This window comes from Diabrotica undecimpunctata, chromosome 8 (genome assembly GCF_040954645.1).
Source record: "Diabrotica undecimpunctata isolate CICGRU chromosome 8, icDiaUnde3, whole genome shotgun sequence".
NCBI classification, from domain to species: domain Eukaryota; kingdom Metazoa; phylum Arthropoda; class Insecta; order Coleoptera; family Chrysomelidae; genus Diabrotica; species Diabrotica undecimpunctata.
In genome coordinates, this window is record NC_092810.1 from 39,354,556 (window position 1) to 39,369,843 (window position 15,288).

Sequence of the window (15,288 nt, forward strand, 5' to 3'; positions counted from 1 at the left end):
ATTTAAAAATACCCAGGGCAACTTTATGGAAAGTACAGGCTGAAAATAGCGGCAAATGTCATCCATGGAACAAAATATTTTGGTTTGGCAGAGTTGGCATTTCAAATATAAAGAGAGAAAGCTTCTAAAAACTATTATTTTCTGAATGAATTCTGCAATTTTTATGCTTTACTTTCTGATAACTCAACCCTTTCATTAAACCATTGTTAAACGTTGTCCTATTTATAACCAACTGCTTTTGCTTTACGGAATGATTAAGATATGACAATTTGAAAAAGAAGAAGCGATATTATTTGTTATTAACCTAAAATATTTCTTTTATACGTTACATGATAAAATATGGATACTGAAATTAATAAGGAAAGCGATTCTGAAATAAGTGAGCTTGAAGATAAAAATGAAGGTAACTCAATCCTTTCTTTTTTTTTTCGAAAATTACTTCATTTCTTTTACAGAAATTCCAAACCAGGTAGATGAGTCAGAGGAATCTGCTGATGATATTGGTAAGCTAATATAAATATTTAAAATGCTTCAGTTCTCAATTTACTTTGTTTCAGAATTTGTTATCGATAAGGAGGGGGTCCCAGACACGACTCAAGAAAAATCTGAAAAAGGTAAAAACTGTCATTAGCTATTCACCATCTTTATACATTGTATTTTTGTAGAGAAGCTACTTGAAGAAATATTCAAAGATTGTCCAATTTCATTCAAAGAAAAAAAACCAATGATCAAAAAGAATTCTTTTATCAGACAAACACTTGCAGACTTAGGATTTAATGATGATGGAACACTAAGGAGTAAACCTCATCACAGACAGAAAAAGCTGCTTACTAAGAACCAACGAAATGTTGTTAAAAAGGCATTAGAGAAGTCAGTTATAACACCAGAATTTCAAAAACTGCATATAGTACCACCTTTGGATGTGTCAGAGAAAAAATTAAGAGAACAAAGAAAGGTAAATTCATGTCAAGGCTTACAGTTTTACAAGATGGATTTGTAGTTCAATATTCATTTATAAATCTCTGATTTTAGAAAGAAAGGTCTCTAACCAAAGGGTCTAAATGGTATGGACTGCCTGCAACAGAATTAACTGATGAAGTTAAGAGGGATTTGGAAGTTTTACAAATGAGGTCAGTGTTAGATCCCAAACATTTCTACAAGAAAAATGATTTGAAAGTATTACCGAAGTACTTCCAGGTAAGGCTCTCTTCTATAGTTCAGTCAGTTTTGGAAATAGTGTCTTATCAATACTTATAATTCTTAGGTCGGTAAAGTTATGGACTCACCACTTGATTACTATAATAATCGTCTAACAAAGAAGGAAAGAAAGAAGACGCTAGTTGATGAACTCCTGGCAGATGCTGAATTTAACAAGTACAATAAGAGGAAATACAAGGAAATCATCACAGAGAAACAACAAACTCATTATAAGGCTTGGAGGCAAGCAAAGAGGTTAAAAAAGAAAAAATAGTTTGTTTTTTTGTTGTTTTTTATTAAAAGTTATGAAAATAGTTACAATTTTTTGTTTAAAATCCTCCTGTAACATGAATTGATGCACCTGTCACATATGAGCTTTTGTCTGAGGCTAGGAATGTTATAACTTCAGCAATTTCTAAAAAAAAGATTTTATGAACAAAAAATATAAAAAAAATAGATATAAATAAATCAATTGTATACAAATTACTGACAACAAAAAGTAAAAAAATAATAAGTATATGCTGTCGAGTTAGCATTTTCATAATTTGCTCCAGAACTTTTTAATACCACTTATGTGGACTGTGGCACATCAATCCTCAATATTGAAAAATTTGTTGAAGTAAACAAAAATTATGAATATAAAGTTGAGGTCACAAAATTTACTGTTCTCAATCAAAATAATACCATTAGAAAGTAAATAAAATTGATTTTGTGACTTTCTTAACAGCTGGAATTATTTAAATTATTATTTTCCTTCTTTATGCCATAGTATTACCACATAAGAAGAGTTTACAATAGGTATGGTATAGATAAAAATCATCTGTAGCATTATTTGCATCAATTCATTGGTACTATCATACCTAATACTTATGGATTACCTCCAGTAACCAGTACAGGTAACAATGTGCACATACTCTTCCATATTTTATTAAAGAATTCTCCTAAAACAAACTTACCTTCTGGTTCTCCAAATCTACCCATAGGAATCATTGCTCTAAAACGATCTTGAACTTTATCTGGCACAGTCTCGATCATCTTTGTTTTAATCATCCCAGGAAAAATTGTATTAACCCTAATACCCAACTGGCCAAACTCTTTTGAGGCTGTCTTTGTTAATAATTCTACTCCAGCTTTACTTGCAGTGTAATTGGCTTGACCTATATTTCCATATTTGCCTACGATGCTGGAAATATTTACTATAGAAGCATTTTTGAGTCCATGTTCTACTATTGAATTGGCGAAGGTTTTCATTACAAGAAAAGTTCCCTACAAGACAAAATATATGTAGAAATATGACAGGAATTGTAATTTATATGTTTACCTTCAAATTAATATCCAGAACTTCATCAAAGTCTTTCTCTGACAACTTTAGAAGAAAATTATCCCTAGTAATACCTGCGCAATTAACAATAACTGTGGGGGGTTTTGAATATTTCTCTAATGTCTTTTTTAATGCATTTCCAACGCTATCGGAACTGCCGACATCTAGTTCTACCCCCAAGTGTTGATTTTGTCCATTCTGATTTATAATATTTAAAGTTTCTTCCACAGTTTTAGGAACTTTATCTGCTACAACTACCGATGCTCCTTCCTTTGAAAATATTTTACATGCTGCTCGGCCTATACCTGAACCCGCCCCTGAAATATGTATTTTGTTTTAACATTAAACCAAATTAAATCTACAATCTAGTCGACATGAGTAAACAATAGGGTTCTTAAACTATTAATACAAAATTAACACAAGTAAACAAATTCATGTTAATAATGAACGCGTTTACTACAATTACCTGTTACAAATGCTAATCGACCTGCAAGAGACATATTTTTTGATTATTGGACTTTGTACTTATTTTAGATTACAACTTCAACTTATATTTTATCAACACCTTTAATTTAAACACTAAAATGTAAATATTCCATATTCCATGCATTTTAACTTGTTTGCCTAGTCTGAATTAATTTGCAGTTTTGGTAAAAATATAATGAATGATTGAAAAAAAGCAATTTAAACTTTAGAAATAAATTAAAACAAAAATTAAGAGTTCAACTTTTGGGGAACTGAATAATTCAATACAACAAGGCAGGAAAGCAGGAATATAATTTTATAGGTTATATTTATTTTCGTAATCAATCGTAATCCAGTAGCCAGTACATAATTTAATTAAACGTAAAATGAGTAAAAGATTGTTTAAATACGTTACAGTTGGTTCTCTTAGTTTCTTGGCTGGTATATATACAGAAAAATTTAAATTAGTATGCGACCCAAATACGATTATTGTAAAAAATGTTCCTGGTCTCCCAATTTTTGGCACTGTATCAGCCGCAACCCCTTTTACGCCAGTGCCAGTACCAGATGTATCAGTTACAGAGCCTCAGAAGAAATTAAGTAGGGTTTCTGAGATAATGAAATATGGATTTCCAAGTTTAGATCAAATAAGATCCTTTGAAAATTATGTATTGAGTTACGATCGTAGAAATAGAGTGGCACACTGGGTTTTCGAACATATTACAAAGGAATCTATTCAACCTAATGATCAAGTCGATAGATCGAAGTGCGAGTTTAAAGTTGACGATAGTATACACAAATTCTTCAGGTAATCGTAGCGATATAACAGTATTCTTGTTCATATCATAGCTAATATGATTTTATGTGCATAGGTCCGAAAATACTGATTACAAAAAGTCGGGTTTTGATAGAGGACATCTAGCTGCTGCTGGGAATCATAAATGTAGTCAGAAACAGGTAGAACAAACTTTCTTTTTGTCTAACATGGCTCCACAAGTAGGTAAGGGTTTTAATAGAGATTCTTGGAACAGGTTGGAAAAGCATGTAAGAAAATTGACTAGGGTATATGCAAATGTATATTGCTGCACAGGACCACTATATTTGCCAAGGTAATACGAGTTTCACATAAAAAACATCAATATAATGACTTTAATCAAAAATATCACCGATTTTTGTTGTTAGGAAAGAAAGTGATGGAAAAAACTATGTTAAGTTTGAAGTAATAGGAGCAAATCATGTAGCGGTTCCTACTCATTTCTTTAAGGTCGTTGTAGGAGAAACAGCAGATGGAAAGCTGGAAATGGAAACTTATGTAATGCCCAACCAGGTTATAGATGATAATGTTCCTTTGACCAGTTTTCAAGTAAGTATTTTTTAATTTGTTAAATATATCCCACATATTCTTACAATATCTAGAATATTGATATATCCTTTTATAATAAAGATATAGAGAATGAGTTTCTCGAAAATACTTGATGTGGCAATGTATAACATAATTTTTGTAACAGACAATTGCAATGTTTTTCATACAGAACTGTTAAAAGCAGAGAAATATTGTTACATTCTTGTACAAGAATTTATAAAAAGCTTTAATTACGATACAACATAAAATATAAATAGGCAAGCCATAATTGCATGTCTCAAGAGCAAAGAATAAGAGAGGAATAGACCTTACCAAAGAGAAATAAATAGGAAAATGTAAAAAACATGTATTACATGCTGAAATAAGTAATAATCAAACAATATAACTAAATTATCAAATGTATAAAAATGTGAACAAATGTTTCTTGACAATTTTTGTAGAATTATATATGTAAACTATAATTCCACTATTTGGAAGAGTGATTCATCGTTTGAAGGCGGAGAAGTGGGGAGAGACGTATGAAAATCCAGTGGCGTACACTCACTTTTATTTCAACGTTAAATATATTATATTGTTTAAATATTATTGTTCGAAATAGGCCACAATATATTTATCTGCAGGTTTTTACTGAAGTTTCCATCTCTATATCCAAAGACTGTTTTCAAAGATATAAATTATAGTTATATTTATTTTATTTGTTTATTATTATATAATATTATATTATTTATTTCCTTTTTTTTTCTTGACTTTAAAAACGGTCTCTGGAAGAGAGATCGAAACGTCAGTAAATTAAACATGTAAATAGATGTATTGTGGCTTATTTCCAACATTCTCCCTAAAAATATGGAATGCCACAAGCAAAAAGCTATAGAAAAATAAATATATCTATCATTTGTATATTTGAAAACGATCTCTTTATATAGAGATCGAAACGTCAGTAAATTAAACATTTGAATAAATATATTGTTACTTATTCCCAACATTATTTCTAAATATACAGATAATATATGTTGCATCCAGTGCTGCGACTTTAGCGTATTTCTTCTCCACAGAATATCTTCATTTTTTTCTAATAGCATACTTTTTCTGTTGCGTTTTACATATCGAAAGTTCATTTCGCGCATGGTCTTGATTAAGACTCTACGAGATATCTTGGGTAAGGAGTCATCGTTTTCGAGCTCTTGAGAAATTTTTTTCAGTGTTGGAATTTCACTCCGAAAATAAAATGAATGAATTTTTCGAAGTATAATATTCCTTGTCTCGTCATCCAAAACAATGCTTTTCTTACCTCTAGTTTTACCTTTTTCTTGCTTTTTATTTTCCGATGTATTTTAAAGTAGACGATAAATACAGCTAACGGATACTTTTGTTAAACTGCTACAAATGTCGACCGCTTGGCTAACATTCAATGCCATTTTTCTGCCGACAATTCCTTCATAAACGTTTCGTATCATTACCTTCTCTTCGGACGTTAACATTTTCCGTCTCTTTTGCGGCTTTTCATTTTTGGAATCAACATCAGAATTTTGCTGTCTTCTCTTGGAACAACTCGGTTTTTCTTCCATTGTATTTCAATAATCACAGAATATAACTAAAAATTAACTATAAACCAAAACTCTAATAAAACTCAAATCAAATAATCACAGAATATAACTAAAAATTCACTATAAACAAAAACTCCAATAAAACTCAAACCAAATAATCACAGAATATAACTAAAAATTTACTAAAAAACGACAAACTATAACACTCTTGGATGGAAAGGGTAAACTTTGTTGCCAAACTATCCACATTTAAGAGAGGCGTATTTGAACACCTAATTGCTTCAAAATATTTATAAAGGACCACTGAAGCAATAAAACAACTAAAATGTATTTTCCTTCGATTTATTTACACAATAGACTTAAGGGCTGGTTCAAACATTGACAATTATCGCAATTCTGATAGTTACATAAAGAGTTATACAAATATTAGCTTTACAGTGAGTGAGGGGAGGCAGTAACAGATATACATGAAATGATAAAATTGAGAGAGACCAACTATATACGTTTTAACACAAAACACCGGGTTTACAAGCGCATTTATCACTTACGCACCACGCAACTTTCGGGATCACACACAACACCCGGCCTTCACTTGCCGAGAGGCAAATTGGCACTGTCTGTCTTAAGTTACATAACGAGGGGAGGACGGGTCCCTGATCTAGGAAATCAGTCGCACACACGTTAACACGATAGCTGCCGACCTGAGCGCACAATTTGATAAAATAACTATACTACGATTACACTATTATACAGGTTGTTTTTACAACAACTCTTATTATCAATAACACGTTTTATCAATACTACAATACAGTATTGACAACAATAAGTTTACAAACTTATCACATAAAATATACTCACAAAATGCAACACATGCACTACCCTCAGAAACGCCAATGTAAATGAACGATTTTTGATTTCTTGATCGGCACTTGCTCGGCCATAAAATAATAAAAACCAGTTTTACGGCTATCTCTGGGTCGGAATTGTAAATCAGAGTTTCCCCGCTAATTCCAAAGCTGCCAAACGATTGAAAAATAATGTTTTAAAATATAGATTTTTATTTTATAAATTTTAATATGTAACAAAACGGAACATATAAATAAAATTTATTTTATTACAATTTTGTTCTTAATTTTTACTATTGAAAAATCATGTTTTTTGGTATTTTTATGACGGTAATAATCGCTGCGTGGAAGAATACAAATTTTGTATGACCATAATTACTACTTGTGAACAAGAATTGGCTACACTGTACGACAACTCCTGGTCAGGTCTTCTATAGATAAGCACAAATAAATATACTACTTTATATATTCTGTAATTTCTTATGAGAAAACGCAAATTACAATTGAGAAAACGGGTAGTTTTTGAGGGCCGCTGTGTACATTTAAATTTGAGGATATTCGGTGTTTAAACGATGAAATCACTCTTCTAAATTGAGGATTTATAGTATATGTAGTTACAAACTGTCTATTTTAGGTTCCCCCAGAGAGTGTAGAACGAGCAGCAGGGTTGTTATTTTTCGATAATGTAGCTAGAAACAAAATAAGTAAAATAAATGGGAAGAAAAATTAGTGCATACTAATATAGTGTGTTTCTAGTCCATTTTGACAATTGGTATTGAGCATCCATTTGTTTTTATTCCATTTTACCCAATTTTATTGTAGGTCAGTAGTTGATATGATGTTTTTATCATTTACAGTTAAGATTTCCATAAAAAAAAAAACAAAAGTATATTGTGTAGAGATGCCATTTTTTGGATAAGGACAAAGTTATTAAATGTAAAAATAAAAGAATTGTTTGTATATATCTTTGATGTTTTAAATATTTGGTGTATATATTTTATAGAATGTTACTGATGGTTTTAAATAAATAACAAAACTGTTGTACATGTGTATTTAATATTTTGTCATTCATATCATTAGAATGAACATAGGAATTTTAATCCAGTATGCTTATTAGATTCAACTGACAGCGAACGCGAAGGTGTATGACCAGTAACTAATCAACACAGAAACAATTGCAGTCAGATGACATTTTAAATAGAAAAGGTCCTCAATTACTTATTACAAACTTCACAAAAATCTAGTCGCTACTATCTGAGTCTCCATCACTTATTTCTATTTTAAAGAAATCTGGATCTTGCACTTTTTCTTCACTAAACGAACAATATGTTTTCAACTCCCTATTGACTTTTCTTTTGATTCTTTCTATTCGCCGTTTTGAAGATGGATCGCCCGGTTTTGGCTCCACTAATCCATTAGCTATTTGGTAATACACACAAGTTGAGTCTGGATGTACAATTGCTACATACACTAATCCTGTCCAAGTACCTATAAAAGACTGTAGTTTTTTGAAATTCAATTTTTCGTACACAGCTACAGGTACAAACATTGAAGGGGGGCTCTTCTTTGTTTTATTTCCAGTTATAACTATTTTATTCAGTTCTTTATTAAAAAAATAATTCACATTGTAATACTTTTTTATTTCACAAATTTCTAAATATGGATATAATGCTAAAATTGCTTCCTTCTCAGGTGCTTCTAGTTTGAACTTTTCTATAATAGAATCCTGCATTTTCATTCAGCAAAATATATTTTAATATGGCATAATATAATAATTTTATTTTGACATTTTATTGGTTATGTTTATCTTCTTTTTTATATAAAATATATACATGAATAAGGATTTACACATCTCCTTTAAAAATTTGAAATAAAAACTTGTTTTATAGCTTAATAAATGTATTAATAAAATCGTACCCTACTACATTAGCGAGAGAAAACTACTCTTTAAATATATTTGCTATATCTAACTTGGACTTTTCTTGATTTTTGTACTGTTCCAATCTAGCCTCCTTAAAGGTGGTACTTAAAGAAATAGGCTCCTCTTCATCAACTTTTTTCACCTCTTTATCTCTTCGTAGTACCTCTATGGCTTCCTTATATAACTGTTCTTTTGTACCAGAACCTTCTGCACGAGCTTCCAGGTTCTGATAAATATCTACAAATTTTTGAGTCAAGGACTTGTAGTTATTCTTAAACAAGTTTGTGGTGCCCAGCTGTTTATTATTTCTGTGAAATATACTGAAAAATTTCAATAATTAACAGATAAAATTAGTAAATGATCCAAGAAAAACGTACGCTCTTATCTTGTCTTCTTTATAAAAAATTGTCTTCAGTTTAATATTTGGAATTGGTTTATCAAATCTAGGCTCTTCTTTTGGTGGAAAAGCTTCGTAAATATCATACCATAACGGGCGATCCTCCCACCTTAAGGCCCCTGTACGAATTAATCCTGTTGTTCTACAAATAAGGTAAATATAGACAAATTAGACCACAACAATTGGTTTTGTTACCTTGTATATATTGTTCCTATTTTTTCTAAACGACTTCCAGCCATTTTATGTGAAATTTATATTATAATAAGTTACCGTATCTTTATTTATTTTTAAATATCTCTAATATCTTTGAAAGGAAACCATATCTTAGGTTAATTGCAAGTATATTCTTCTTTTCTTTCATATCCATAGCTAGCCTATCTGTCTTTAGAATTCATATCTGTAAATTTTATGAAATTATAAATATATACCTGTAGTATTTATTTAGAAATAGTTATTGAGGGCAATATAATATGATCCAATAAACAATCTACATTTTTTAAAAATCTGATGAGATTGAATTTAAAAATCCGGTGCTATGAAGTTTAGACACGGACACGACAACTTCAGATTGTTGTGACGTTGTGACGTGACGTCGATCCACGTGCGCCTGACAAAAACTATGTTTCCTTAAAATGTCAATATTGTGGTTCAAAAACCGGTTTTAGTTTTGAAAATGAAAAGTAAACAACTATTCTTTATTATTTTAATAATTGTCGCCCCTCTGGTGACATGTACTCTATCACCGAAGTCACCGAAAAACAAAGACAAGCAGTCAAAGGCATCGGCACAAAAGCCGAAGTCGGGGCCTCAAGACACCACTATTTTCAATAAGAATTTGATAGATGAACATCCTTCAGCAAAAGATATAATTGCTAATCACAAGACGTTCTTTAAAGAAGTAGATGAGTATAACATGGATGGGCTTGTATTGGGGTACGTCACACCATGGAACAGCAGGGGCTATGATATTGCTAAGATTTTCGGCAACAAATTTACGCATATAAGTCCAGTATGGCTTCAAATTAGACGCAGAGGTAAAGAGAAGTATGAAGTAACTGGTACACACGATGTAGATACCGAGTGGATTGCTGCTGTGAAGAATGCTGGTAGAGAAAGAAAGCTTAAAATGGTGCCAAGGGTTTTATTTGAAGCATGGACTAGTGGTGACTACTCAAACTTGTTGTCAAGCAAAGAAGAAATGAAGGAGTTCCTTAAAACGCTCGTTAAAGCTGCCGAACAATACAGATTTGATGGATATGTGTTTGAATTTTGGACACAATTGGGACCAGTGTTGAAATTCGACATCATAGTTAATTTTGTAAAAGATATAAGCGATGGTTTAGCATTACAGAGTTTACAAACTATTTTAGTTGTACCACCAAAGACAGGAAAAGATGATATATTCACAGATAAGCATTTTGAAGCTTTATATGACCACGTAGCTGCTTTTTCACTAATGACTTATGATTTTTCAAATTATAGACAACCAGGGCCAAACTCTCCAATACGATGGGTAGACGATTGCATTCAGTTTTTGACAAACGATGAAAATAAACGCAAAAAGATTCTTACAGGCCTGAATTTCTATGGAAATGACTACACTGTTAAGGGGGGAGACACAATTGTGGCTCACCAGTACATCTCAAGACTAGAAATGTATGATAGTAGGTTACAGTATGATGAACAGAGTGCTGAACATTTCTTTGAATATGAGAAAGATGGTAAAAGGCATATAGTTTTCTACCCAACATTGTATTCTATTAATAAAAGACTTGAAATGTGCAGATTGTACAACACTGGAGTATCTATATGGGAACTGGGGCAAGGTTTGGATTATTTTTATGATTTATTGTGATATTTTAAGACTGTATGTGTATAAAGATGATAAATAAAGTTTTAAATTATTATTTTCACTTTTAGTTGTATGAAACAAATACTTAAATTACCAGGTGTATTAAATTCTTTTTAGTATCTCAGGGACATCTAATTGTTCTAGTGAGTGTCAATCATCAGCAAAACATTCAGAGAGGTAGGTTTTCCATATTTCTTCTTTTTCCTGTTTGTCTATCAATTTGTTGTTTTTTTTTCAATCAAATTTGTTACTAGTGGTATCTAATGTGTAATCACCAAAGTTTTAGTAGTAGGTTTCTAGAATTATGAAGAATCATTGAAATATTCTAAACCTTCTATAGAATCAAACTAAATTTGCAAGTCAAAGTATTTTATTAATCATTACCACATTTTCCTCTTAATTGGATACATTTATTATAACAAAGCTTCTATTTAGACTTTTCAATTTTTTATCGTGTTTTATAAACACAGCTTCTATTACTTCTTTGTGGAAAGAACATTTAAGACCTTTTAGACTTCTTTTTTAAAGAGTAAATACACACACACAACCAAACTTTATGGAATCACCATGTATTTCTTAAAAAGAAACTTGTTATTGTTCGAAGGACAAAGGGTTTTATTGAAAATTAACAAGTCGATAAAACAATCATATAACACAGCTCGGTACCTTATAGATTATTTGCTTTAGTTGTACATTAAACGAAAATACATAAACTTACTTTTGCGTTCAAAAAACGAAAATATATCATGTTGGGTTAACGCAGGTGCAAAGGGGAAATATAGGTCTTGTGGAACAGAGAATGTCCCAGAGGGACATAGCGGCAGTGGTTGGCGTAACACAGGGTGTTGTGTCAAAAACTTATGCTAGATATTGGGAATTAGTAATGCTTAAGAATAGATTAAGACAAAGTGGCAAAAAAGTAACAATGGCTCGCCACGATCGTTTTATTCGCCATTTACCTAGAAGAGACCCAACAATTTTTCACCAACAACTCCAAAGGCAACTTTTGAAAGCTATAGGTGCAAGTGTTTCAGTTGAAATGATAAGAAAAATACTTCACACCCAAGGACTATACAGCAGTAGACAGTTACGGGTTCCCGAGTAATCAAGACAACTCAATATTCATTGCTTAAATTGGTGTCTTTAACACCAAAACTGGAACATTAGAAATTGACAAAATGTGCTATTTTCAGTCAAAACCAGGACTCGTCAAAAATGAGATGATCGATGAATTCCTGTACTTAGAGATTGAAGAAAACAGGCAAAAAGGGAAATTACCAGATCTGTTCACAGATATAAAGTAGGAATTGTCATGTTCTGAGGAGACATTATGATCAGTACAAAAACTTCTTTAATTTTCATTCAACCAACTTTAACATCTCGTAGGTATGTTGATTTTGTTCTAAAACCTATAGTTAGGCTCTGAAGAGGTGCAATGGAAGAAAATTTAATTTTTATGAATGATAATGCGCCTCCACATACCAACAGAGTGATTATAGGCTTCCTTGAAGCAGAAGATATCACTGTTCTGGAGTGACCTGCTTGTTCAACCGACCTTAATCCAATAGAGCAATTGTGGGATATGCTTAACACGTTCGCTGCCGACTATATTTTCTAAATCAATGCCTCCGTGAGCCAACCATTCCTTTTTTAAGTGCGCCTATGAGCCATCATATAACAAACGTGTTGGTCCCATCCGGACAACGCGGCACAGTGAACCGTACTAATGCTTCTGTGCGCCGTTGGTCCATCGCAGTAAGCATAACCTAACATAAATAAACGAATGGGCATTGTATATTGTTCTTGTTGATTGTTTTTCATTTCAATGAATTGAAAGAATAAATTGCTGTAAGTATTAATATAATGTTTAAAATATAATATTTTTACAACATATTGTGTAATTTTAGATGTCTCAACGTTCTAAACCTCTGACAGAGCGTGAATTGCAAAACATTGCAATAAATTTTGGAGAATTTCCGATGACGATGATGAACCATTTGAAGCTTCTGTTAGTGAGTACCTGTGTAGTTCAGAAGAAGAATCAGATTCAGAAGAAACGGTGGAAAATGTACGAAAGTTTTTACAGAGAAAAAAAATAAAATTAGATTCACAACCTACCCGTCATGTTCACGATAATATCAATTCAGGGCCGAACTTGAATTCAATGCATGATCCAGAACAACCTAATCGTAATCTTTAAGGTAATATCGTTCCTGGACCGAACTTAAATTCAATACTCGATCCAGAACCGAACTTAGATCCACAACGTAGTGAAGATCCAGTACCGAATATAGAACCAAATTGGGGTATAGTAGTAGGTAATTATAAGCTAATAGCACCTTTTCTATTCCGTCAGGAGTAAATGATGAAGTAGCTGCAATGTTGGCAAATGGTACGCCTTAAGACTTTTTTGATGCTGTGGTCGATGACAGAGTAATTAGTCTGATTTGTAACCAAACAAATATATATGCAACTCAGTGTGTACTGGCTGCAGACGCAACACCAAGCTCTCGGTTACATGACTGAATTCCAAAGACAAATATTGAAATTACAAAATTTTTAGGACTGGCTGCCTGGATGGGTTTAAAAAAAAAGCCGAAAATCGAAGACTATTGGAGTAACGATAACCTGTCCCATAATAATTTTGCAAAGAATGTAATGTCTAGAAATCGATTCGAGATGCTGTTAAGGATGTTTCACTTTAATGATAATTTATTGGCAGATACAAGTGGTACACTGTATAAGTTAAAGCCACTTGTTGACATTCTGACTGCAAATTTTAAGTCTTTATACGTGCCGGAAGAATATGTCTACATCGATGAAACGCTATTACCCTTTAGGGGACGCTTGGGGTTTAAACAGTACATTAAGTCAAAAAGACACAAATTCGGTGTAAAAATTTTTAAAGTATGTTCTGGATCTGGATATACTTACAATTTCAAAGTATATGCAGGGAAAGAAAATAGTTCTAACCTAACGTCACTCCAGAAAGCGTTGTACTATATCTTATGGAGGATTTAGTACACCAAGGAAGAACCAACAATAATGATAACCAACAATTGATATACAAGTTTACCGCTAGCAAAAAAATGTTCTCCATCGATACACACCTGATGGGAACTGTTAGAAAAAATCGAAAATATTTACCCAAGAAGTGGTAGCTGCAAAATTAAATAAAGGGCAGATTGCTTCTATGGAAAATAATGATGGAGTGACCATTACGAACTAGAATACTACGAAAAGAAATATTTACATTCTTTCTACTAAACACGACAATGAAATGGTCGAAGTATCTTGTAATCGATAAACTAAACTGAAACCCAAGGTGGTAATAAATTACAATAAAGGCAAAGCGGAATTAGACTTATCTGACCAAATGGAAGCGTATTCCAACCTCCTTAGGAAAAGCGTAAAATGGTTTAAAAAAATGGGGTTTGAATTAGTATTAACTACATCAGTTATAAATTTTTTGCTTGTAATAAATAACAACATGTCGGTGACAGATTTTAACAGAAAACAAATAGTGAAACATCTAGTTACTTATAATGAAACCACCACAGTACCACGAAAAGTGTCAAATAATCACCACCAGGGTCCTGATTCTAATTGAGATTTCGACTCAAAACATGTCGAAATTAATATGGCGACGTCGAAATGCGACTTTGCGAACCTTGTGGATTTCAGCTGAACTAACCAAACGACGTCACTAGTTTTCGACTTATCGAAATTAATTTCAACTTCAAGAAAGTGGTTGAAATTTCATTTCGAGTCGAAATTAATCTGACTGTCAGTCTGAAATGACTGACTGGACTGGGAGAAGTTAACTTAAACTTAGGTTCAGTTTAAGTATGCGGTGTTTTGATCCTTGCAAGGAAAACTGAGGCAAAAAGTATCAATATGGCTGTGTTTTACGGACATTTGCTAGTTTTGAAGGAATTAGAGAGGTTAGATATCCGACGTTCATAACGGAGGATAAGAAGAATGTTACGGGATACTCAAAATTCTTTTTCACTAAGTGATGCTCAATTTAGGCAGCAATTCCGGCTTAATAAACAAGCTGCAAATTATTTAATAAGGGTATTAGAACCATATTTGGAAGGTGTTTATGCCTCTAGGATACCCAAAATGTTTAGGGTTAGTATTACTAAGCTGCAGTAAATTAAAAATATAATAGAATATAACCACTAAGTCAAATCTTAGTGGTTATAACTTAAGGATCTCCCACATCGCCTTTTTTTTTTCTTGCCATCTTTTCTTTCAATTCAAAATATAATTGAGAATGGCCAATATTTATGATTTAACAACTCAAACAAGAAAAAAAAGACGTTCACGTAACGTAAACAAAACAAACATTCAACAAGCGTAGTGCAGCCAATAAACAAC

The 15,288-nt window shown here is 32.1% G+C and overlaps 5 protein-coding genes across 5 annotated transcripts; 3 read left to right on the forward strand and 2 right to left on the reverse strand.

Moving 5' to 3' along the window:
• Nucleotides 1–249: 249 nt before the first annotated feature.
• On the forward strand, nt 250–1,512 carry LOC140447459 (deoxynucleotidyltransferase terminal-interacting protein 2-like). Its single transcript, XM_072540119.1, has 6 exons — nt 250–403; nt 456–503; nt 558–614; nt 666–955; nt 1,033–1,197; nt 1,265–1,512. Exons 1-6 carry the CDS (start codon nt 340–342, stop codon nt 1,469–1,471), a joined length of 831 nt encoding a protein of 276 aa, XP_072396220.1. The 5' UTR covers nt 250–339; the 3' UTR covers nt 1,472–1,512.
• LOC140447460 ((3R)-3-hydroxyacyl-CoA dehydrogenase) lies at nt 1,472–3,126 on the reverse strand. The gene is made up of 4 exons (XM_072540120.1): nt 2,985–3,126; nt 2,519–2,835; nt 2,154–2,463; nt 1,472–1,612 (listed from the first exon to the last, which is right to left on the reverse strand). The coding sequence occupies exons 1-4, from the start codon at nt 3,016–3,018 to the stop codon at nt 1,527–1,529; spliced, it is 747 nt and encodes a 248-aa protein (XP_072396221.1). The 5' UTR covers nt 3,019–3,126; the 3' UTR covers nt 1,472–1,526.
• Nucleotides 3,127–3,359: 233 nt separating this feature from the next.
• Nucleotides 3,360–7,779, forward strand: LOC140447458 (endonuclease G, mitochondrial-like). Its single transcript, XM_072540117.1, has 4 exons — nt 3,360–3,791; nt 3,856–4,092; nt 4,166–4,346; nt 7,370–7,779. The coding sequence occupies exons 1-4, from the start codon at nt 3,370–3,372 to the stop codon at nt 7,463–7,465; spliced, it is 936 nt and encodes a 311-aa protein (XP_072396218.1). The 5' UTR covers nt 3,360–3,369; the 3' UTR covers nt 7,466–7,779.
• Nucleotides 7,780–8,613: 834 nt separating this feature from the next.
• Nucleotides 8,614–9,408, reverse strand: mRpS23 (mitochondrial ribosomal protein S23). The gene is made up of 3 exons (XM_072540121.1): nt 9,249–9,408; nt 9,034–9,195; nt 8,614–8,976 (listed from the first exon to the last, which is right to left on the reverse strand). The coding sequence occupies exons 1-3, from the start codon at nt 9,290–9,292 to the stop codon at nt 8,676–8,678; spliced, it is 507 nt and encodes a 168-aa protein (XP_072396222.1). The 5' UTR covers nt 9,293–9,408; the 3' UTR covers nt 8,614–8,675.
• Nucleotides 9,409–9,628: 220 nt separating this feature from the next.
• Nucleotides 9,629–10,960, forward strand: LOC140447457 (chitinase domain-containing protein 1). Its single transcript, XM_072540116.1, has one exon. It carries the CDS (start codon nt 9,727–9,729, stop codon nt 10,906–10,908), a length of 1,182 nt encoding a protein of 393 aa, XP_072396217.1. The 5' UTR covers nt 9,629–9,726; the 3' UTR covers nt 10,909–10,960.
• Nucleotides 10,961–15,288: the final 4,328 nt, after the last annotated feature.